The 25,358-nt window shown below is 43.2% G+C and overlaps 1 protein-coding gene across 1 annotated transcript in view; it reads left to right on the forward strand.

Annotated features, from left to right (window-relative positions):
* EFCAB2 (EF-hand calcium binding domain 2) overlaps positions 1-25,358 on the forward strand; it is a 41,347-nt gene that overhangs the window by 13,094 nt on the left and 2,895 nt on the right. The window contains exons 3-5 of the mRNA XM_014528242.1: positions 9,897-9,969; positions 24,406-24,485; positions 25,315-25,355. Coding sequence (XP_014383728.1) covers positions 9,897-9,969; positions 24,406-24,485; positions 25,315-25,355 — 194 coding nt within the window. The remainder of the gene's footprint in view (positions 1-9,896; positions 9,970-24,405; positions 24,486-25,314; positions 25,356-25,358) is intronic.

Genomic DNA, 25,358 nt, shown 5'->3' on the forward strand with positions numbered 1-25,358 from the left:
CAGCTCAGAGGCCGGCAAGTCAGGCGGGGAACGTTGGAGTCTGCAGTCACTGGAGCAAGCAAGCCTCATGTTCGCTTCCAGCTGCCTGGCTGCCGGCCGCCATCTTGGCTGACAGTTAATTTGCATAAGGATATGCTGATTAGCCAATGGGAAGGGTAGCGATCGTACGCCAATTACCATGTTTCGCTTTTATTAGTGTAGATTGTTAACTATCCTATACCTGCCTATGTAATAGAAGTATGTGTTTATTTCTTTTACTTTTTATCCAATCCCAGATCATTCCCCTCCACCCTTTGTTTTCTCCTGCCTCCCTAATCTATCACCTATGGATTTATGTCCCCCCCTTAGGGGTTCCCCTTTTGATTCTGATGTATAAAATAAGTGGTAAAACTGCCATTTTCCAGAGCATTTTCTCAATCCATTGAAGTTTTGCTTCCTGGCAATTGTCATCAGTTTGACTCAAACTCAAAAAATTTCTTACAGGTTTGGATGTTTCTTACGTTGACAGTAGTGTTAAGCCACTGGGTGGAGGAGTTTGTTAGAGCACTGACCATTATCCTCACAGAGAGGCAGTATTGAATTTTCTCCACCAGAACCCAGGAAGGTTAGGGGCCCCTACACATCTTGGTGGGTTATGTCCTAGGCAAAAGGTGGTTGGTAGGGTGGCCTGTTCGGAGGGGATTGGGGGAGTATAGAAGAAGAGCCGTCATGGTCTTGCTACTCCTGTCAAGCATGACATGAAGAGTATCTCCCTTTATAAAACTTCCTCCACAAATCAGAAACTGTGGATAGCAGATACATTTGTAGTCACATAACACAGTCCAGGAGTTGTTTGAAATTGCTCCCGATTTACTTGGTGGGGAGTGAGAAAGGGCAGTAGGGGGTAGTAACGAGTGGTTCCACCTTGTACACAGAGCAGGTAACTCCATTTTCAGTCAGTTGTAGCAGTGGCTTCAGTGTTCTGTGTATTCTAGATACAGGGAGTGACAGCACCTCATCCATTCCATCTGCAGAGATAGTAAGGCAAGATAGCCACGTCTGCTCTCCCCTGGGGAGGCGAGCAAGACAGGATGGGATGGTGCTGTTGGAGTCGCACGGAAGGGCAGGATTTGGCTCCATTAGCAGGGTCCCAAGGAGCATGGGAATTCGTTATTTCTGTCTTGGAAGGACTCAGAAACAAGTGTTCAGAGGTGCCCATGTAGAATGCAGCAGTGAAACCAGGCCAGAAGCCAGCTGTAAGTGCTGTAATTCAAGTAGGCTTTTGGTTAATTTAAAGGCATGGCAGCTACTAACCCATAGCCACCTTCTATTTCATTTTTTTTTTTTTGATTACTAAGAAGTGCCACTCAAGTCTCTACTTTTTTTCTGAAAACTACTGATGCATTTACAAAACAATTTCCAACCTACCACTGAGAGCTTATTTTAGGCCATCTTTCCTTCGCTCACCTAACTCTAAGAATATTGATGTTTTTAACTAAAAAATGTATATTTCTTGTCTCTCTCAGATATAAACTTAATAAAGACAAAATGGCTTTACTTTTGGGTTCTGAAATGTGTATAGCATTGTCTTCTATTTACATATAGTGTCAAGAATATTACCAGAGTGTATATAATTAGTTGTGTGGAGTTTTTAGGAAATGAATCAATTAAGCTGGGTTAGGGGTCATTTAGTGATGGATCTTGTTTGCTACCCTAAGGAGCCCAGAGGATATTATACTAAATGAAATAAGTCAGTCAGAGAAAGGCAAATACCATATGATTTTACTTATATGTGTAATTTAATGGACAAAATAAATGAACAGGGAAAACAGAAGCAAACTCATAGATGCAGAAAATAAACTGATGGTTGCCAGGTGGGAAGAGGGATGGGAGGCTGGGTGAAAAGGTGAAGGGGTTAAGAAGTACAAATTGGCAGTTACAAAATAGTCATAGGGATTTAAAGTATAGCATAGGGAATATATAGCTAATAATCTACACTAATAAAAGACAAAGATGCTAATTGACTGTACCTTTGCTACACCCATCAGCCAATCAGAAGAGTATGCAAATTAACCCAACAAAGATGGCCATTAAATTTGCATACTGCAGGTGGGGCGGGACAGCGAGATCCGCCACCCGTCTGCCGCCATCCGGGCCTCCCGTGTGCGACCTGGGGCGGCAGAGCAGGGCAGCGTGATCGGCCGCCCACCACGCCACCATCCGGACCTGCCATCTGTGACCCAGCGTGGGATCCGGGCCTGCCATCTGTGACCCGGGGAGGTGGGGCAGGCACCGTGAGATCGGGCCTGCCATCTGCCACCCGGGGAGCGGGCCTAAGCCAGCAGGTGGTTATCTCCCGAGGGGTTCATACTTAACAGGGGGTCACTTCATAAGTTATATAAGTGTCTAATCACTATTCTGTACACCTGAAACTAATATAATGTTGAATGTCAACTATAATTGAAAAAGAAAAAAAAAGATTAATGCATTCAACCACATAAGATGTTTTTAAAGCTAAAAAAATTTAGAAAAATCAAGAGATAAATGTTATTTGCAAAACACTGATATCCCTAATATGTAAAAGTGGTAATTCTCTGAAATTATGATTAGCCAAAAATCTCCATTCTTTGACCATAGAGAAAAAAGAAATTTAGTATGCCATTTTTATAAAATTTAATTTATTCATTATTTTAAAAACATTTTATTTTGAAATTAATTTTAGAGTTATAGAAATCCAAGAAATAATACAGTGTTCCTGTGTATCCTTCGCTCAGCTCCCCCTAATGGTCATATCCCACAGTGCTAATATCTAAAGATCTTACTGGACTTTGACCAGCTTTTCCACTAATTTCCCTTCTCTCTTCCAGGATCCAACCCAGAATCCTATGTTGCATTTCATTGTCTTGTCTCTTTAGTCCTCCAATCTCAGACAGTTCTTCAATGACCTTGATATTGTTGAAACATCCTTGCTCAGTGATTTTGTAGAATGTCCCTCATGTTAGGTTTGTCAGATCCTCTCATGCTTAGATTAAGGTAATGCATTTTTGGCAAGAATATCATAGAAGTAATTTCATATTCTTCTCAGAGCATGATGTCAGAGCATACTTGATGGTGCTATACTAGTATTTAATTCCTGATGATGTTAATCTTGCTCCCTTGCTTAAGGTAGTGTCTGCCTGTTCCCCACTATATACAGTTATTATTTTTTCCCTCTGTAATTAGTAAATGTCTTGGGGGAGTTACTTCAAGATTATGCACATATCCTATTTCTCCTCAAAATTTGCCCATTGATTTTAGCATCCATTGGTTGATTTACTCATAACAACGATTACATAGTGATTGCCAAATGGTGTCTCAGCGTTGTTTACAGAAGGAAACTCCAGGACAGTGTGCTTTTTGTCTGGGCAGCAAGCAGCCATTTGGCAGTGCTGAATTTGGAATTATTCAGACCTTTCACAACAATGACAAATGTTTCAGTCAGTTGACTTAGTAAATGTTAGGGTTGCCGAAGGAGGACTGCATGAGGCCAAGAGTGGTAAGGGATTCTAAATTAATTAGGTCACCTGGAGACCAGATGGGCTGAGCCCCCAAATGGCGCCAGCACCCAAGTGTGGGGAGGCAGAGGTTTCCAGGGACTCTAGGTGGGCTTTTTCTTTCTTTCTTTTTTTAAAATATATTTTATTGACTTTTTACAGAGAGGAAGAGAGAGCAATAGAGAGTTAGAAACATCGATGAGAGAGAAACATCGACCAGCTGCCTCCTGCCCACCTTCTGCGGGGGATGTGCCCGCAACCAAGGTACATGCCCTTGACCGGAATCAAACCTGGGACCTTTCAGTCCACAGGCCGACTCTCTATCCACTGAGCCAAACCGGCTAGGGCTAGGTTGGGCTTTTTTGGCGGAGAACTCTCTGGGTCTGGATCCTGGGAAAGTCAGGAGGGGAAAGATAAAGGTCTGAGCAATGGAATGTGGTCTAAGCGAAAGGGAGTGTGGGTGGTGACGTGGTCTAAAGGTCAGTTCCAGGGCAGGGGTATCGATTTAATGATTTGATCAGACCTAACAGTAAACATTTTTAAAAAGTATATTTTTATTGATTTTAGAGAGGAAGGGAGAGAAAGAAACATCAATGATGAGAGAGAATCATTGATTGGCTGCCTCCTGCACGCCCCCAACTGGGGATCAAGCATGCAACCCTGGACATGTGCCTTGACTGGGAATCCTGATTCATAGGTTGATGCTCAACCACTGAGCCATACTGGCTGAGTATTTTAGTAAACATTTATTAAACCCTTGCTATAACCAAAGCATCTATGAGAAATATGCAAAAGGCATACTGGTGCCGGTTTGCTCTGAGTCTTTTTCTCTGCCACTACTTTTCACCTCAAATCATTCGAACCACCGTGATTTGTTCTAAGAAGATATTATTGCAAAGACTGCTGAGCGCCAGAATCTCCAGAGTCAGAGGCTGGGGACAACTTCCTGTTTTGCTCCATACTAGTTACGTTCTTAGAGGGTGAGTCAGGTAACTTCTCCAAGTCCTAGTTTCCTTATTTTAAGACGAGAGGCCCGGTGCACTAATTCGTGCATGGGTGGGGTCTGGCCCACCCCATCGGGCTGAGTGGGGGTGGGGCCAGCTGGGGGTGGAGGGGCCGCAGGTGGTTGGCTGGCTGGCCCCACCCCCTGGTCAAACTCCCAGTTGAACTCTGGGTCGAGGGGACAATTTGCATATTAGCCTTTTATTATATTGGATGGGGATTCTAATATGGACTGATATGAGAGTGAAATGAGTGAATGTATATGAAAGTATTTTTTAATTGAAAGGCGTTTTTCAAACTATGAAGTTCTACAAATTAATTTACTATTTAACAAGTATGTATTGATTCCCCCCAGTGTGTAATCTCCTTCTGGGTGTTGGAATATAGCAGTGAAAGGCCTCTGTCCTCATGGAGTTTACACTTTAGAGGAAAGAGACAGTATAAAAGTAAATAGATAAATAAATGCAATTTCAGGTAGTAATAGTGCTGTAAAGTAAAAAACCAGGATGATGTAATAAAATGTGCTATAAGAAAATAAAACAGTGATGTATTAGAGAACTAGGGGTGTTAGGTGGGATGAGACAGTGTAGACATTGTGGTCAGGGAAAGTGTCTCTGGAGCTCATTGTTGAGTTGAGATCTTTAAGTTAGAAGGAGTCAGCCATGTAAAGGACTGGGGACAGCCAATACAAAGGTCCCTTGAAGGGGAAGGGGTTAGTGTGTTAGAGAAAACCAGAGCACGGAGTCCTGTGATGTAGTGAGAGTGGTGTGCGATCGGGCAGAACTTGGCAGAGGCAGCATGATGTCGCCGTATAGGCCATGCCCAGGAGGTTAGGGTATCAGTGCAGTGGGAAGCCGTTGGAGGGTTTTACGCAGTGGAATTACATGATGAGATCTTTATTTTGAAACGATTATTCTGGTTGCTGTGAGGAAATGGATCGAGGTGGTTGGTAAGAGAAACAGATTGACTATATGGAGGCTATTGCGCTGGTCCTGGCAAGAGAGAATGGTGGTCCAAAGAGAGTGGTGGTGGCAGGAGTATAATAACTATTATTATTGTTATGGGCTGAGTTTTGACCCCTGAAAGTCATGTCTCTAATGCCCAGTACCTCAGAATATAACCTTATTTGGAGATAAGGTCTTTAAAGATGTGCTTAAGTCAAAATGAGCTCTAATCGAATCTGACTGCTGTCCTTATAAAAAGAGGAAATTTGGCCCAGCCGACGTGGCTCAGTGGTTGAGAGTTGGCCTATGAACCAGGAGTTCATGGTTCAATTCCAGGTCAGGGCACACACCCAGGTTGCAGGCTCGATCCCCAGTGTGGGGTGTGTAGGAGACAGCCGGTCAATGATTCTCTCTCATCATTGATGTTTCTATCTCTCTCTCCCTCTCCCTTCCTCTCTGAAACCAATTTAAAAAAAATATATATATATTTTTAAAAAGAAGGAATTTGGCAGAGACACGAGGGATGCATGTGCAGGGAGGAAAGACCAAGTGAGGACACTATGAGAAGATGGCCGTCTGCAAGCCAAGGAGAGAGGTCTCAGAAAAGCCAACCCGCCAACACCATGATCCTGGAGTTCAGCCTCCAGACTGGGAGGAAATACATTCTGTTGTTTAAGCTGCCCAGTCTGGTGTTTTATTATGGCAGCCCTAGCAAACTAATAGTTATGATCATGATGATGGTGGTGGTGCTTTCTCATTAAGTTAGCTCATATGTGTACTTACTTGAGTGTATGTGCTTTCTCCCACTGGATTGTGCATTCCATGGTTAGAGCAGGGACCTTGTCTAATGCTTGACAGTAACCTCAGTGCCTAAGGCAGTGCCTGAGCCATAGGAGGTCAGGGTTCTTCATTTGGGGGCTACAAACTCTAGCACATAGGACAGGGTAAGAAATAATCATGTAACAAGTTAGAACCAGAGGGTTTTCTGAAAGCATATTTCAGTAGCAGAAAAATGACTGTCACTTCATTAGAGGGATATTTGGAAAAAGAGGCTTTTTTATTTTATTTTATTTTTTTTTAGCAGTTCTGCAAATAAGGAGATTTAGCCATTATTTCAACTTCATTCCATGGCTTTGTCAAAATAGGATTAATTTGTGAAAAATGCCTTCCTTGAGGGCAAGGCTTTCTCTGTGTTGTCTGCTCTACTATAAAGTGGTTCTAGGCACATAGTGGTGTGCAATAAATATTTATTAAGTGAATAAGAATAATTTCACATCTTTTGTTCCTTCTTAGGAATTTTTGAATTGCTTTTAATAGTCTCTTATACTTAGCCAAATGTCAGTTATTCCATAGAGGGTAAAATATTTTGCCTGTTCTTTTCTCCCTTAGCATTGCATCAGTTGTCTTGAATCAGGTCTTCACTTTCTGATGTTTTGACCTTAGATTGCCCTTAAACTGAAGTCTCACAACCTAGCTCAATGGCACTGGCTCCACCTTGTGTCAGAAACGTGATATCACACCCACTGAAGGCTGGCTTGCCAAGAATCAACCTGCCCCTCCCACCCCCCCTCAAACATTTTAAATGGCCCAAATGCTCTACATAAATCAAATGGTGATGTCACTCTTGGGCAACCTTATTGTGACTCATTTGTTGTGAAATGACTTTGTCTCCATGTTTAGTACTGTCTGTATACTCCAAGTACAGAAACAAATTCTTAATATTTAACCATAAAGGCTTTTGGAGTTAGTTTGTAGTTCATACCTAGAATTAATGGCCTGGTCTTTTTCTGGCCTCTGTTTTTTCTTGTCCTGCTCCTTTTTCCTTAGCTGACCTTTGGGAGCCTTACTACGTCTAAGTTGGCTGTATGGTTCTCCCAGAATGGCAGGTTCCCAGCTCCTTCCAGAGGCCATCTGGAGTTCTTCAGGGCCCACCGACCCCTCTGCTGCGTTCCCAGGTCTTGACACAAAATTCCAGAGTGAAAGGAGCTCACAGGATCACTCTATTCTGTCCTCTGGGCGTGTTTCAGGACAGAGAGCAGGAGAGCTCTGAGTCATCTGTGTTCCTGCTTTAACTTCCCTTTCCTGTCCTCCCAGGGACTCTGTGCAGGACCTAGGGAGGCCTCCTGAAGAAATGCACCTCATTCCATTGCCTTTTGAGGAAGGAACACATTTGAGAAGAATGACCTGTTAGTATTTAAACATCGCCGCCCTTCCTCTACCTCTGCCCTAGGTTTATGTTCTTCTTAGTCACCCTCAACCTGGCCTTTACGGGGCAGTGCCATCAGCCGGCCTTCTTGGGCCAAAGGTCACTCTGATCGTTTTGCTGGGAACTGCTCATCTTTTGAGAGCCTGAGCCCAGTGCTCAGTACACGTCAACCATGCAGCCCGGCTCTCATCCTGTGGCAGCAGGAGCAGTTCACAGCACTGCCTTCCTCATTGTTCCGCCATCTCTCCACATACTTCTTAAGAAAGAATTTGCTGCAAGGAACAGTAGACCCATAGCAGCCTCATCCCAGCTCATACTGCACGATATTTTAGATCTACTCAGTGTTGCCAAGTTTTCAATTTCAGTTCTACAGTGCTGTGTAAACAGGTTGTAACTCATGTATTTCACTGTGAAACTGAAGGTTAAGACATCCTTGATAATCAACATTTCAAGCCAAAGTGATAAAAATAGCATAACACAGAAAAAGCCAGTTGTTTTATAAGTAGTTTATAAAAGGCAGGATTTCTGTTATTATTCCTTATTACTTTGGTTTTGATTGCTGAGACTGAAATGTGCTTATGTGTATTTTTAAAATAAACACTTTTTCATAAAAAAATTTCAAACTGCTAGACAAATAGAAGGAATGGTGCACCGAACTGCTATGCACTTTCACCTAGATTCCCCAGTTCTCAACATTTTGCCAAATGAGCTCTTGCTTGCATGGACTCACTCTCTGTCTCTCTCCATATACAGGGTGTCCTAAAAAATGTTTACACACATGTTGAATAATTATAAAGGCAGTGTTTTTAAAAATACATTTTATTTTCAAAATTGAGCTATCAGCTGTTAAAGTGTGTGCACATTTTTTGGGACACCCTGTATGTACACATTTATGCATTTTATTATTTAATCATTATTTTAATTTTGCTGGACTATTTAAGTTGCAGACATTGTGACCTTTTTCCAGAAATACTCCAGTATATATTTTCTTTTAAAAAATGTTTTTATTGCTTTTTAGAGAGCGAGGAAGGGAGAGGGATAGAGAGATAGAAACATCATCGATTACCTCCAGCATGCCCCCTAGGGCCTGCAACCTGGGCATGTGCCCTGACTGGGAATTGAACCAATGACCTCTGGGTTCATAGGTTGATGCTTCAACCACTGAACCATATCAGCTGGGCCAGTGTATATTTTCTGAGAACAAGAGCATTCTCTTACATAAGCTACAGATTTTGTGTGTATTTTTAAAGATAATCTTAGAATCAGAGCATTGGGGAGGACTTTAAGAGTCATTTGCTCATTCCTCTGCTTCTTGCAGATAAATTCTTTGACAGAACAAAATTGATATTTTCCAAGGGTGATAAACAGGGACCAGGTCTGTAACATAAGTGTGTGAATGAGAAGGTATACGACAGTTCTCATGACATGTATGTACGCACTATATAAACACACCAACACTATGCAAATAAAACATTCTCCGAGGGCCAGGTCTGTCCCTGGACCATCACTTTGTGACCCTGGATCTCTCTTCCAGGCTCCCATCGGGTGGAATTTCCAGATCTCTCTTTAGAAGCACCTGTTACAGTCAAGAAGTTCTCCTTTAAGTCTAATTAAATTCTCAGCTGAGATTTATGCAAGTCAGCAATGTGCAATGGTTAAAAATATGGATTCCACTTGCCTGTGTTTGAATCCTTTTCTCTTTTTACAAACATCTTGGGGTAATTACCTAACTTTTCCTCATCTGTAAAATAATAGTACCTACCACACAGAGCTAACGTGAGGATTAAGTGGATATGAATAGTTAAAGCACTTTAAAACAGAGCCTGGAGGACTTATAAAAACTTGCTATCACTGTATTCTATTAATACTAACCCGACAGCCTGGAGGTATTTTTTCTTACCTCCAGACAGATCATGATCATGGTATAAGGGATATGAGTGAGATGTGAAGACTGTTCTTTCTAGAAGTCTAGGGGAGATGTCTGCTCCTAAGCCAGAACGCTAATTAACCTGCTTTTCTCACCTGCCAGGGACTTTGTTTCTGTTCTCATCCCGTTCTACTTGTCCCTCCTCTCAGACTCTCCCCAGCTCCCAGATTCCCCTCTTCCCGTGGAGGTTGCTGCTTGAATATGTTGGCTACAGGGGACTCTGAGCAAGTCACTTAACTGTGTCCTCGTCCGTAAGAGGAGGTTCAGAGTGGATGTTCTAAGACTCTTGACCACTTTCCCCCCAGAGAGATCGGCACCATCATCAGGTCCCTGGGATGCTGCCCGAACGAAGGGGAGCTGCATGATCTGATTGCAGAGGTAAGTGGCTGAGCAAGGGTAGTCAGCGGACTCTGCGACTCTGGCTCCTTATAACTGAAAACCTTTTTACCCGGAAGTAAAAATGCCCTGAGCTGCTCAGTGTGCTCAATGAAAACATGAGGGTAGCTATGGGAATGATCCAAGCAGCAGGGTCTGAAAGAGTTAATATCAGGTCTTGAGAAAATGGCTGTAACTAAGTAACGCAATGAGAGCCCACATTAGGTGGTATCTTCTCTAAAATTAGTTGAAAAAAGGCTGGTAGCCACAGGGACTGACTATATACAGAAAGGGTATTGACAGATGACAGGAGCATCTATATCTATATATAAAAAGCCAGTGACCTTAATGGCCATAATGACCATAATGATGGGTCGCCCACTGTGGCCACTGTGGCCAGCCAACAAGCCCGATTGGGGTGGGGCCAGCTGGCCAACCTCATTGCCCCTTCCCCCTGCCAACCTGCCCCTGATCAGACTCTCCCACCCTGATCAAGAGCCAAGAGCTGGCCGCCAGCCAAATGCCCCCTCCCTTCCCCCTGGCCAGCCCTGTTCCCAATCAGCCCGCCCCACCACAAGAGGCCCGTAGCCCCTCCCACCGGCCCACCTGCCCCTGATTGCACTCCCCCACCCCAATAGGGGGCGGGGCTGGCCAGCCAACCTCCTGCAGCCCCTCCCCTTGGCTGGCCACGCCCCCGATGGGACCCCACCACCCTGATCAGCCTGCAGCCCCTCCCCCTGCTGGCCCCGCCTCTGACGGCCCCCCCCACCTCAATAGGGGGCAAGCCCACCAACCTCCTGCAGCCCCTCCCCATGGCTGGTCCTGCCCCCAGTTGGCCCCCCAACCCCAATCAGGGGTGGGGCCCGCCAGCCAATTGCCCATGGCCCCTTCCCCCAGCCGGCCTGGCCCTGATCAGGCCCTGATCGGGGCAGGCCGGCCGACCAACCTCCTGCCATCTCCTCCCCCCGACAGGCCCAGCCCCTATCCGCCCCTATTGGGGCTGGGCCAGCCGGACGCCACCCTTGCACAAATTCATGCACTGGGCCTCTAGTTCTAAATAAAATCAGTTCAAAGGGGATAGGTAGAAGCAGAAGTAGAGATTGTAAGGAATTTATATTTATTTGGAAATGTTGATGAAAGGGGCCACATGCTAACCTGACAAGCTCAGGAAAGGCCTACATGGCAGTCTTGCAAATCTAGAGACCTAAAGTAATCCAAAGGATGGTCTGAAATTAAACTTTAACTAAAAGCAGTTATGGTGGGTACTTACGTCCTAGGCCGGTATCCTCACTGACAAGGTCAACCTTTACCTTAACTGAGCCTATCTGTCTTTTTGCATCTATAATAACATATCCTTGAAATGTCTGGGTAACTTGTAACTTCCCTTTTTCTGGACCCCTTGGGGCACAACCTAATGTGCCTGGGTGCCAGACAGATACCACAAATTCCTTTATTCCCTCATGTTAATTGTTGACTGTTGGCTATCCTACACCCATCTAAGTTTGTGTCTATCATGTTACTTTTTATCCAATCCTAGAGGTTCACCTCTCCTCCCTCCCCCTCTCCCCCCGCTTGGCTTTCTCCAGCTTCTCTAGTCTATCACCAGTGGATTTCATGTAACCCACCTATGTCCCTCCTTTGATTGTAATGTATAAAATAGATGAAAACCTGCCATTCTCCAGAGCATTATCCCAATCCATTGAGATACTGCTTCCCGGCAATTGTTGACAGTTTGGCTCAAATTCACAAAAGTTCTTTACAGGTTTGAATAAAAGCTAGCTTGGAACAAGTAGTAAACAATAAAATAATAAGGACTACCTTGCATTGATCAAACAGTCTACGAATGAAATAAAATTGATTATTTGTAAGAGTGTAGAGGAAGGATAGCCTTATCTCATGCAGCTGTACTGAGCAGCCCAGGCCAGAGCTTCATGCCTGTTTGGTTTTCCAGAAAAGTGTCTGATCTCATTTCAAGTGCAGCTTTCAGTTCAACGAAGCAGAGGCCCAAAAGGAAAATCGCTTCTGGGCAGCCACCCGGAGAAGAGTGTTTTTCAGAAATGCTCGTCTAGGTCTGTGGGTTTTGGTGGAAGCCAAGGACAACTAAGAGAATAAGAGGAAAAGAGAAGGAAGTGGGATTTTATTCCCTTATTCCTCGCACCCAGCACAGTACTTGCTTGCTTAACGGGATGCAGAGGAGAAGCAGTTGAGGCTGGGTGAGTAGCTTAATCTCTGTATCAGTTTCTCCATAATAATACCTATTTCAAAGTTTGCTTCGAAGGTGAGTGAAATGATGTATAAGAAGGCATGTTTTGAGTCCTAAAGCACTATATAAAGTTAAATGGAAGATTAGAAAGATGATTCTTTTGCCTGCATGCCAGCACCTCGGTAACTAAAAAGCACTACCAATTTTTCATGATCATTTTATTGAAAGTATTCAATAAAGCAGGAAATCTTTACATTGTTTTTCTATTGTGGGATCCAATGAAGCTATTACTTTTTGGATACACATCTGTTTTGCCCCTAAGAATATATTTCCTGGGCTCCCTCTTCAACATTACTGGCCATTATATGCGACCTCAGCTTCTGTGGTTACGCCACTCTGCCTGGCTTCCGTTACTTGGGGGTGGGGATGGGGCCACTGGCCAGTCATTCCATGGATATCACCACGCCCAGGTCTGTGTGCGCCTGTTCCAGTTGGCTGTGCCTGCAGAGGGCCACCCAGAACTTCTCAGGGATGCCCGTGCCTTTCTCACTAGCACATTCCTCATGTCCTTGGTGAGGGGGAGTCCTCTGAGCCCTCCCAGGGAACATAATTCTCTGGTGGGTTTTCTGTTTCATAATATACCCATTCCAGCCAGCCCCCTTTTCTCAGCTCAGCATTTCTACTTCTCTCAGCCTGGTCACCACTTACACCAGGTGTCTAAGGAGCCACCCTCTCCTGTCATCCTTGCCTAGGGTGTTAGGTCCTGTGTCCTGAGAATATGCCCAAAGCCAGTGAATTCTTGCTGATCCAGTCTTCTATTCCAGCACCTTCGACAAACATTCAGCCAATATCAGGGGCACTCCCTCGGCTCCTCCTCGTTCATGCTAGCTAATTCCTTGGGCTGTTTCAGTGTATAGACTCTTTCTTCCCTTACCAGGGCTGCACTTCCCAGCCTGATGGCTATTCTAGGGTTTAAGCCCAGTATTCCGTGTGCCTGCTCGGGGAGGAAAGGGGCAGTTTCTGAGGGCACTGTGGCCTGGCCAGGGGCGTGTTCTGCAGCGCAGCGGTGTGCTGCCTCCTACCTGGGTGCAGACTAGCGTGTCCGGGGTCTCCACCGATGTCTCCACCCCATGTTTGAGTGTGCCAGGTTTTTGCGGCCAGGGCCCTGACCTTAAATACCAGTCTTGGCTGTGCAGTTCAAACTTTCATGCCTTTTATTTGTGGATGTCAAGCTGTGGCCCACAGGCCAATCCTCCCCACAGCCTGCTGTGGACAGCATGCTAAGAGCTGCTTTTACATTTTTCATGGGTCTGAATACTCTCAACAATAAAGATAAATGGAAAAGAAAGAAAAAAAGAAGTGCAGAGGCTGACCACCCTGTTTGATATGTTGCCGAGTCTGCTCTTGCACTGCCGTTGATAAGGGCTTCTTTGTAAGCCATCAGGGAGGCTCCCAGGCTTTCACATGTGGTTTGCACCTGCTTGGCAATGGCCCTCAGTTCCTCCTCATTCTCCTGCAGGGCATCAGTGCAACCCACAGTCACCTCAACTGTTTGCAGGCAGTGTTCTCCCCATCTTTCACATGCTTGAATCATGGCACCTGCAAAGGCATTTCTCTTCCCTGGATTTTCCCAGGTCACCTCTGGTTAAATCTTTAGCAATGAACGGCCAGAGACTGTCCCCAACACCACTCCGGACAGCATCCTTCTTGCCTACTTGGCAGAGAGTGAACCTGTCTCAGAGCTCCATCTCATCACCTGTTTCCTCCGGCCACTTCTGGCACCACTTGTGATACTTTGGGTGCTGAGAAGCAAACTGAGCATTACCTGGTCAAGAGGTTTATTGTGGAAAACAGTGAGGGGAACATCAGCCAGGGGAGGCCAGGAGAGCCATCAGAACACAGTACAGGTCTGATGCCTGTGAAAGAGGGAGGGAGGGAGGGAGGGAGGGCCTTAGACTGAGCAGCTCTAGGAGTGGGGAATTCTCAGTCCAAACTTGCCCATCAGAGGAGTCCCCCTCCTCAGGAATGGCACTTATGTAAGTACCCCCACCACTCAGTTACTGGCTGAGAGCAGCATAGTGTGGCCTTGGCATAGACTTGATGGCTAGAGACAGCATTTAATGACGGTTCCTGCGGTTGGGGGACTGAGGTGGGTTTTCATGCTGCCGCAGTTGTCGTCTGGGAGAGCCGTAATGTGAGCCAGGGGTTGAATGTCCAGTAGAATATGGCCAGAAAGTTGGCTGCCCTGGATTTTCTACCTCTGAGCTCACCATGGCCTGCCTCTAGTATTCAGGAATGGAACCGAGAAGAAAGCTGCTTAGGGATAAAATGAAAACCCTCATCAGGGCCAAGTAGCAGGGCATGGGAGAGTGAGTGGAAACATTCCCAGCCAGGTAGGTCAGTGACAGATCAGAACGGGGCCCGGCTTATCCTGGAATTCTGTCCAGGGGTAAAGAGATGATTCGATAACAGCGGCGACTGTGCTAGTGTTGTCCTCAGCATATCTGTCTCTTTAGTCAAACAGCTTTCCTACACATCTGGCATTGTGGAAGGTGGGAGAATGGAATAGATCTCTGATTTGTGTCAGGTTAAATGATAGAGTTAAAGAAGTGTAGACCTGAGGTCCTTTGGGGATTATCTAGTATTGGCTACCAGCCATTACTTCAGAATAGAAACAGGTGAAGTTGGGCTGGGGGTGGGTGCTGGGAGGAATGTGTTGTACAGAGAGTACACTGAGTGTGTTGTTTTATAGTAGTTGGAAGAAAATAATAAATGGTGCTAAAGGCATGATCAACAGCAGGGAAATTGACAAAAGTGATTTTTCCTCTCTTACATAAATGTACAACATTTATAAGTAAAAGCATTTCATAATTTTATATAGAACACAACCAGGACTAACACAAATTTTTATTTTAAATATTTTATTGTATAAGTAACATTCACATTACAGAAAACTTTTAAATAGAGAAAAATATCCTTTCCAATAATCCATCACCTTAACATAATCATTAGTATTTAGTGTACTTCCATATTATTTTTCTGTACATGTTTTTAATGACTGTAATCTTATAGTATAATTCAGTATGTACAATTCTGAACCTTGCTTTTTTCATCTAATTATAACAAAACCATGTTATTACAGAGTTTTCATTATTAAAAATACATGCCAGTTAATTAAAATTGGACAAGAAAAAAGTAAGGGAATGATCTCTGTGGTAGCCATCATTCAAACACAACTGGAATACTTTTCTTTTTTAAAACTCAATATTACATCAAAACAATTCTTCCACACTGTTATCTAATTTTTAAAAACTAACATTTCAAGAAGGAAACCCTGTCATACAACAACATGGATGAGCTTTGAAGATATTATGCTGTGTGAAATATGCTAGTCACAAAAAAGGCATATACGTCATGATTCCATTTATGTAGGCAGACTCTTAGGAACAAAGTCTTTCTGTTGAAGATGCATTGAGTTCGAATACAATTGCTTTATAAAATGTAAAAATGAACAGTGATATTTAAAAATTAACATGTTATTATATATGTGATTTTTAGTACATCTGTGGACCTAATACGTTTATATATTCAAATTGACCAAAATTCCTTTAGGGAATTTTTCTCATTAGGGAGAATGAGGATCACTCTTTATTCATCACTCTATTCAGATCTATATTGTTAATAACCATGGCTCCCTTGCTTAAACCAAATCTCAACCCAGGATGAAGCTTTCCTCCCAGCTATTGCATGCAACAGAGTTTCAAACAATTGCTTTTGGTGTAGATGGATGGAAGGGGACCTAGTGTGACCATGGCTCTAACACTTGTTGCCTCTGCCAAATAGGCGAGGACACCACTGGGGGGAGGAGGGACACTCAGGCCCAGCTGGAGAGAAGCTGACACTGAAGGGCGTGAACCACTTGGTGTAGCAGAGCCCCTCCGGCCCCTGCCACTCCTAGAGGATAAAATGGGGAAGTTAAAGGCTTGATGGCCACTGATTCCCCACGGCTCCAAATTGTAGAGACTCACAGTTGGAAGGGACCTTATCAATGACCTGAGTTAGCCACCTGTTAATTCTTGGAATTTGATGGTTCAGTCATTTTTTAAAAATAGACTTCCAATAATAAGAAAGGGACTTAAAACCCCAAAGAAAATGACCTGAGTTAGCCACCTGTTAATTCTTGGAATCTGATGGTTCAGTCATTTTTAAAAATATACTTCCAATAATAAGAAAGGGACTTAAAACCCCAAAGAATCTCATATCCTAATTTTTGCACAACAGCCTCTGGAATGTTTAGAGTAAATTATTTTTCTAAAATAGGCAGATTTACAAATTTCATATGATAGTTTTGACAAATGTCAATGAATTTTTATTATTTTATTGTGTCCAAGGTAGAGAAATATTTTTTAAATGATATTTATGGTTTGTTTTGAAACATGATTTATGTTAAGATTTTTCTATGTGGTATTTAGAGTTTAACTTGAAATATCTTATGGTTTTCATATTTTTACTACAAATAGTTAACTCATTTGCATATCTTATTTGGTGACCTGGAACTTGTTGAAATGGAGGTGCTTAATAAACCATCTTAACTACTGATATTATCTTGCTTTCATGAAGCATGAAATAGTTCAGTTTATTGACTGATCGTTGTGTCACTGGGGAGAAATGAATTCCCACTGTGTGTTTTATTGTACCTGTTCGGTGAGTTCAGCATTAGAATAAATAAGGCTTTAATGAGAAGAGAGATGGCTGCTGATTTCACTGTGGGAATGGGAGCAAAGAGCTCTGGGCTGTGGTCCCACCAAAACACCGGCGCCGGTGAGGACCAGGACGGGCACTTCACCTCCCTTGTACCCTCAGACGCAAAATAGATGAAGAAAATGGACTTTTACCAAAGGAGAGTGAGAAGCAGTATTTGCCTCATGCTTTGAGACTTAGATATGTGCTGTTATATTTTAAAATCCCACGATATTTACATATTTATTGAGATTCCTTCATATTGGGCAAGAGGATGGAAAGAGACTGAGGAATATCTGAAGACACTGGGTAGCCTCTTCTTGTGGCAGGCGGAGCAGTGGCTTTTCCTCCGGGCGCTACTCCCGTCATTCTTCGGAGGAGGAGAAGTCGGGTTGGTGTGTCAGGGCCTTGGTCTCCAGGCGAACATCTGCTCACACTATTAAGATGAATTCACTATACATGGTTTGTGGAGGCTATGCTGGGGGATCTTCCTGCAAAGAGGTTTTAATACATTTGCATTCATAAATGCTGTCTATATTACTTTCCCATCATTACCTCCTTTTCAGCACATTAGCCTTTTCTTAGGTGAAACAAACTAGATTTTGCCTCATGTTTGCAATAGCAAGATATATTTGCTTTGTTTGTTTCTGCCTTTTGAAGAGGAGGGATGTATTTGGTGGCTGCCTGTTACTCTCCTTGTATCATTCCAATGAGGCAGGTAGGGAAACAGTGGAGGTGGAGGCCTCACTGCTAATGCACATACCCTGTCCACTAGGCAGGGGTCCAGGGACGACGGATGGGCTGGTAGATATGCCCAGCAATTTAATACATTCTCACCACATTCCATGCTGCACTGGATGGTTGGGAGGCAGAAACAGTTAGGTCTGTATGGTGAGCCAAGGAGGATGTGTCTGAAATTTTAGCACCAGAAATTGATTCTTTCAGGAGGAGGTGTCATTGCATGAAATAGAACCAAAAGTGTGTTCACTATTGACAGAAATAATCTATAATAATAAAAGCATAATATGCTAATTAGACCAGACAGATGAACGACCTTCTGGACAAAGCCGCGGCGGCCATGGCGGCTGTGAGGGCTGAGGGCAGCTGTGAGGGCTGAGGGTGGCCATGGCAGCGGCTGGCAGTGGCAGGGTGATAGGGGTGGTGCCTTCCCCTGATTGGCCTCGTCGCCTCCTACAGAGGGAGGCCAGAGTGCGGCTTAGGCCCCCTCCCTGTGGGCAGCGGGCCTAAGCCATCAGTAGGACATCCCCTGAGGGCTCCTGGACTGTGAGAGGGCGCAGGCCGGGCTGAGGGACCCCCCTCCCCCGCCCCATGCACAAATTTTCGTGCACTGGGCCTCTAGTGATTGTAATAGAATCTCAAGGTTGACAAAGCACCTTCATGGCATCGCGTGAAACCTTCACAACAACCATGTTCTCCCTGAATTACAAACAAGGACATGAAGCTAGGGGATGAATTTAATCAGAATATTTTAAACTAGCCTTGGCCTAACATGGTGACTACATTGTTATATTTTTCTATGAAGAAGGCAACATCATTTTTTAAAGACCCTAAGCCAGCCGTGGGCAAACTACGGCCCATTTGAAATGAATAAAACTAAAAAAAAAAAAGACCGTACCCTTTTATGTAATGATGTTTACTTTGAATTTATATTAGTTCACACAAACACTCCATCCATGCTTTTGTTCCAGCCCTCCGGTCCAGTTTAAGAACCCATTGTGGCCCTTGAGTCAAAAAGTTTGCCCACCCCTGCGGCCTAAGCCATATCAAAGTGAAGTGATTTTCCCAGCATGACTTTGCTGTTAGTGAAGAAATGGCAATGAATTCCTAGTCTTCGAACTTGTCTGCTGTAAGTTAGGGAATCTTTCTTGACTTCATTATAAGTTGGTTAATTGAGTTTTCTGCTGAGAAAGTAGGTCTGAGATGCATCATTTTCTTTACCAACTCTGTAAAATCAATTCTAAATTTTGACTATCTGCTTTGCTAATCTCCAGTAGATGAGTAAGGAATTATGCTTGATGACGGTGATTCAGAGTCTTTGGATTAAAATGTGCCACGCATAGTTAGTAAGTAAATATTTCTCACAGTTCCAGGTCAGGAGTCTGACGTCAAGGCGTCAGCAGGCTTGGTCCTGCTATGAGGGGAGGACCTGTTCCAGGCCTTTCCCCTGGCTTGTGCATGACTGTCTCTATGTTCACGTGGTGCTCTTCCTATGTACATGCCTATGTGTCCACATTTCCCCCTTTTATAAGGCTGCCAGCCATAGAGGTTTAGGCCCTACTCCAATGACCTCATTTTACTTTGATTACCTCTGCAAGTACCCTATCTCCAAAACAGTTACATAGAACTTCAACCTATGGATTTTGGGAGGACACAATTCAACCCCAAATACTCCCTCTTACTCTTCATCTCTCTATCTTTATCACTATCTCTATATGCTTACTATATGTGTATATGTACATATTATATTTGTGTGTTTATATATATGGTTCAGTGTTTGATATATTTCTATTAAATCTTAAAGGCATTGCAATACATGGGATTTAAATAATCATTGAGCCATCACTGGATAACAAACATTTCTAGAAAGTAGTATATTTATATTATCTTACTAATGACCTCATAAATTAGCTATTATGCACCAGAAGTAATAGAACCTGTCTTATCCTCCCATATCTCACACCTGCTTCTAGATTCTCAGAAGGGCTACTCTACTTTGCTCCTTGTTTCTCTCCTATGATAAAGGAATAGACCATCTCTTTTAAATGCCTTTTAGATAAACTAATGGAATCCAAATAAAGCCTGGAGTTTAGTGAATAATTGTGTATCAATATTGGTTCATTAGCTGTGACAATGAACCAATATGTACTATAGTAATGCAAGAGTTGATAATAGGGGAAACTGGGTGGGAGGAATATGGGAAATCTATATCTCTTTTCTGTAAATCTAAAACTAAAAAGCTTATTTGAACAGTAAAAAACCTTTTATAATATAATATAGTGTTTGATATATATAAAACAGTCTATTTTAGTGTATTTAGAGTCATCATATATCTGTTTTATGCCATTGCTCATGGATCTTTTTGTATAAAAAATAGATAAGATGTGGCCTCCAGGGGACAGTGTTGGGTCATAGACAGATTTTCACAATCTGCCCAAGTTGAAGATGAACTTACTTTTCCTTCATTTTGAGCTACATGGCTTTTATTCATTATCCCTCTGTTTAAAAAAGCCAAAGAAAATTTATGCCTCTTCTGCTATCCTGATTGGTTGGAGATCTGCTTTAACTTATTATTTTTGTGCAACTTTGGCTCCACACTGATCTGTCAGGCCAGAATGAACCGCAGAATTTTCACCCTAGTGTTCAGTGTTCAGAGCACCAAGGGCTCCTGGAGGTTGTATGGAAGCTGGAGTGGGTGCAAGTGGGGCTTTGTTAGATAATGTCACGTGTTTGTGAATTCTCACGTAGTGGAGGGTGTGCTGTAGAGCTGAACTCCATCTGGAAATACTAAAAACAGTTTGTAGGTTGGTGAGGATGCTCGTGAAATAAAGTGGGGTCTGTCTTTCACAGTTGAGACTATTTGCTCTACAGTGGTTTGTTGGGGGTGGAGGGAAGGAAAGCAAACCATTGCTCTGGAGTAGATTTCTTTTTTAAAAAAATATATATTTTATTGATATTTTACAGAGAGGAAGGGAGAGGGATAGAGAGTTAGAAACATCGATGAGAGAGAAACATCGATCAGCTGCCTCCTGCACACTGCCTACTGGGGATGTGCCCGCAACCAAGGTACATGCCCTTCACCGGAATCGAACCTGGGACCCTTCAGTCCGCAGGCCGATGCTCCATCCACTGAGCCAAACCGGTTAGGGCAAGGAGTAGATTTCTTGAGGAATCAGGATAGAAACTCAACATTTTACTTTAAAAATTATCCCTCCAAAGGTAGTCTCTTGAGATTGACATTTTATTTTTAAGAAGCTCCTGGGTTTGGGAATCAGGGTGTTACCCATTCAAGCACATCAGGGCCATGTGAACATTTATTTGCAAAATGTTCGCCTTGGACCTAGAGGCAGCTGAAGACAATTGGTCATATATTGATGGGCTTAGAAACACATCATTCTATCATTAGACAGAGGACATATTCTGCCAATAGTGGAATCTAAGGACTCCACTCATACCAGGCGAGAATCTGGTATAAACATTAAACAAATAGTGGTCATTCGGAAGACAATGTGTTCCATGTAGCAGCAGCCTATAGATTTCTTATTTTTGTTCAAAGAATAAATCTGTTAAAAGCTCTTCTGTTGAGTTGGGATTTATGAGCCTTTTAATAGGATTTTTGAAAGGCAGTGGAAAATTTACAGCTCCTGGTAAATAACCTGACATGAAAGTTAAGATCGATGGTGTTTTGTTCAGCCACCATCACAGTTGAACCTAAGGGCAAGAGTCTTTCTCATTCTCATCTAACAGTGCTGGGTACCAAACACTCTCTTTCCAGGTGTAGTGTTCTCCTAACTAGTAGTGGTAGAACAAAGTTCTGTTGACCATCTAGGTATTTTTTTAATATATATTTTTTATTGATTTCAGAGAGGAAGGGAGAGGGATAGAGAGATAGAAACACCAATGATGAGAATCCTTGGTTGGCTGCCTCCTGCACACCCTCCGCCCCTCACTGGGGATCGAGCCCACAACCCAGGCATGTGCCCTTGACTGGAATCGAACCTGGGACCCTTCAGTCTGCAGGCTGATGCTCCATCCACTGAGCCACACCAGTGAGGGCGACCATCTAGGTGTTTAATAGCTATTTTACAATGACTCAATACATGGCCATTGAGATCATGATTGGTCCCCTAACCTGGCCCCTTATGCAGTGTTCCTTCTCTCAGGGGAAACATCAATCCATCCCATTTGTGCAAGTTAGAATCCTATGAGTTGTCCTTGACTCTTCTCTTTTTTCCTCATCCTTGCCCACCAGGTCCTATTGATTTTACTTCTGGAGTAGTTTTTGATACCATCTACTTCTCTCTCTGTGGCTACCAGTCTAACCCAAACCCTTAGATTTATTGCTACAGAAGCCACCTTACCCACAACCAGTGTATCTTTCAGACATACGTCAGTGATTTCTCATTGGCCTTAGGATAACAACCGAAGTCACTTTCATAGACAGTAAGGCCCTGCAAGGCCTGATCCCTGTCTCTGCAGTCTCATCTGGAAACATTCTCCTCACTCCCTATGCTTCAGCCTCCTGGCCTCCAAGGCATCACACCACACAGGTCTTAAGTGCATGTAATTTCCTCTTCCTGGGAGTCTCTTCACTGCAGTCTTTGTCTGATGACTTTCTTTTTTTTTTATTTTTTTATTAAATCTTTATTGTTCATATTACATTTGTTCCTCTTTTTTTCCCCCCCATAACGCCCCTCCTCCCAGTTCCCGCCCCCCCCTCCGCCCTCACTCCCCATTCCCTTTCTATGTCCCTGATTCATTATAATCACCAGTTCATTCTGTACATCAGATTATTTATTCACTTGATTCTTAGATTCACTTGTTGATAGATGCATGTTTGTTGTTCACAATTTGTATCTTTACCTTTTTCTTCTTCCTCTTCTTAAAGGATACCTTTCAGCATTTCGTATAATACTGGTTTAGTGGTGATGAACTCCTTTAGCTTTTCCTTATCTGTGAAGCTCTTTATCTGACCTTCAATTCTGAATGATAGCTTTGCTGGATAAAGTAATCTTGGTTGTAGGTTCTTGGTATTCATCACTTTGAATATTTCTTGCCATTCCCTTCTGGCCTGCCAAGTTTCTGTTGAGAAATCAGCTGACAGTCGTATGGGTATTCCCTTGTAGGTAATTGAGTCTCTTTCTCTTGCTGCTTTTAAGATTCTCTCTTTGTCTTTTGCTCTTGGCATTTTAATTATGATGTGTCTTGGTGTGGTCCTCTTTGGATTCCTTTTGTTTGGGGTTCTCTGCGCTTCTTGGACCTGTAAGTCCATTTCTTTCACCAGGTGGGGGAAGTTTTCTGCCATTATTTCTTCAAATAGGTTTTCAATATCTTGCTGTCTCTCATCTTCTGGCACCCCTATTATTCTGATGTTGGTACGCTTGAAGCTGTCCCAGAGGCTCCTTACACTATCTTCGTATTTTCGGATTCTTTTTTCATTTTGCTTTTCCGGTTGGGTGTTTTTTGCTTCTTCGCATTTCAAATCTTTGACTTGATTCTTGCGCTCCTCTGGTCTGCTATTGGGTGTCTGTATAATATTCTTTATTTCAGTCCGTGTATGCTTAATTTCTAGTTGGTTCTTTATCATAGCATCGAGGGTCTCATTAGTTTTCGTGACTCTCTCCTCAAGTTTATTGACAGCTTCTAGCACATTTTTGCAAGCCCTCAAAATTGCGATTTTTAGCTCTATATCCTCCATTTCTGTCATGTTTTTTTGTCTCCGCATTTTTTATGCTTTCTTGGTGCACCCCCTAGTGGTCTTTGTGCGCAGTCTTGTTCTAGTTGAGCCTTGATTGTTGTAGTTAATACTAGAGGGATTTGACCACCAGGCCGACTGGCTGTGTGAATCAGCTGTGTCTGCCGCGGAAAACTTCTGTCCTCTGGGGAGGTGCTAATCTAGCCTTTGCCTGAGGCGATCTGGCAAATGGCTCTGCGCAGGGCTTGGGCGGGGCGGGCTCAACAGGGCGGGCGGAGGGAGCCGTTATGGTGCCCTCAGTCCTGTTCCCAGAGGCTCTGCTTCTCAGAACCCCCGGAACCGCTGCAAACCTCGGAGGGAAAGCTGCCTTCCAACTGATGCCAGACACTCCCGCTTCTCCCGTTTGGGTCCGAGTCCCCAGCGATTCGCCCGTATCTGGAGCTCAGAGTCTGAGACTCCCCCCTGACCGAAAACGACAACCGCGCTCTCAGCCACCAGCCCGCTTTGCGCGCGCACCTCCGCACCTGAGTTTTTTCCACACTGCGCCTCCTCTGAGCCTCGGTGTGCTGTTATTTTTCCTTCTAGTTGAAGAGTCTCTCCTCAGCCAGCCTTCCTGTGGTTCTGGGTGATGTCCGTTCCGTCTTTTAGTTGTATTTTTGAAGTGGTTATTTGCGGCAGCAATCTCCGGTGCTTACCTATGCCGCCATCTTGGTTTCTCTTCGTCTGATGACTTTCTACTCATCCTTTACTCATCAGCTCCAGGGTGATTTCCTCACGAATGCCTTTCCTGGTCTCCTGGCTGAGAAAAGTTTCCTTTGTTCTGTGCTCTAATAGGCCCATGCCCCTTGACTTCATTGTTCATACATAAACTTATAATTAGACACTCAGCTGTGTTGTTTTTTGGTTAATATACGTCCCCACTACCAGAATATAAATTCTGGGAGCAGGGACCATGCCCAAGGATGCTCATTATCAAATCCCCAACACTTGGCACAGTGCTTGGGAAAGTAGCTGCTCAGTGTATTTGTTGAATGAATAAGTGACTTTTTTATTGAATGTTTAGGTAGAGGAAGAAGAACCCACTGGATACATTCGATTTGAAAAGTTTCTTCCAGTGATGACCAATATACTAGTGGAAAAAAGGTAAGAAAGTAAGTGCAATGGTAAAGTAATGACTATAATTACATTAATTGCAAATTGTTTTTTTTTTCACTTCATATATTATCATCACCCAGTATTTTTCCCAGGATTGCTTCCTTCTAACTTTTCACTATACTCTGCTAGTTGGTATTTATTTAAAAATATCAATCACTTCAGTATTAATCTAATAAGCAAAGTGTAATTAAAGGGCAAATAAGCTACAAAAAGCATAAGTCAACAACATTCTTATTATTTTGAATTATCAATGATAAATAAGAATTAACCCTAATTATTTTTCTTGAGAAAGAGTAGCATTATCTTAGTATATTTGGTTTATTATAAAAATTTTGTTCTGCCCTAACTGTTTTGGCTCAGTGGATAGAGCGTCGGCCTGCAGACTGAAAGGTCCCAGGTTCGATTCCAGCCAAGGGCATGTACCTTGGTTGCGGGCACATCCCCAGTAGGGAGTGTGCAGGAGGCAGCTGATTGATGTTTCTCTCTCATCGATGTTTCTAACTCTCTATCCCTCTTCCTTCCTCTCTGTAAAAAAATCAATAAAATATATTTAAAAAAATTTTGTTCCAAGATAAATTGATTTCTATGATGATGAAAAAATTAATAGGTAATATTAAGCATGCCAGTGATTTTGAACTATTTCCCGTGGATGTGGAATGCTTTCAACTTTCATATCTAGAAGCCAAAAAAGAGTTCAGTGAAGAAAGCATTATTTTTCTAGTATGTTAGCAGTGTTTGTTTTATTTTATGTGATCATTTATTATGTAGAGCCTGAGCTAAATACTGTGGTATTTACGTCTTTTTTTGCATTATTTAGATACAGACCAATTCCAGAAGAAATCCTTCTTCAAGCTTTTGAGG

Source organism: Myotis brandtii, unplaced genomic scaffold (genome assembly GCF_000412655.1).
Source record: "Myotis brandtii unplaced genomic scaffold, ASM41265v1 scaffold627, whole genome shotgun sequence".
NCBI lineage: Eukaryota > Metazoa > Chordata > Mammalia > Chiroptera > Vespertilionidae > Myotis > Myotis brandtii.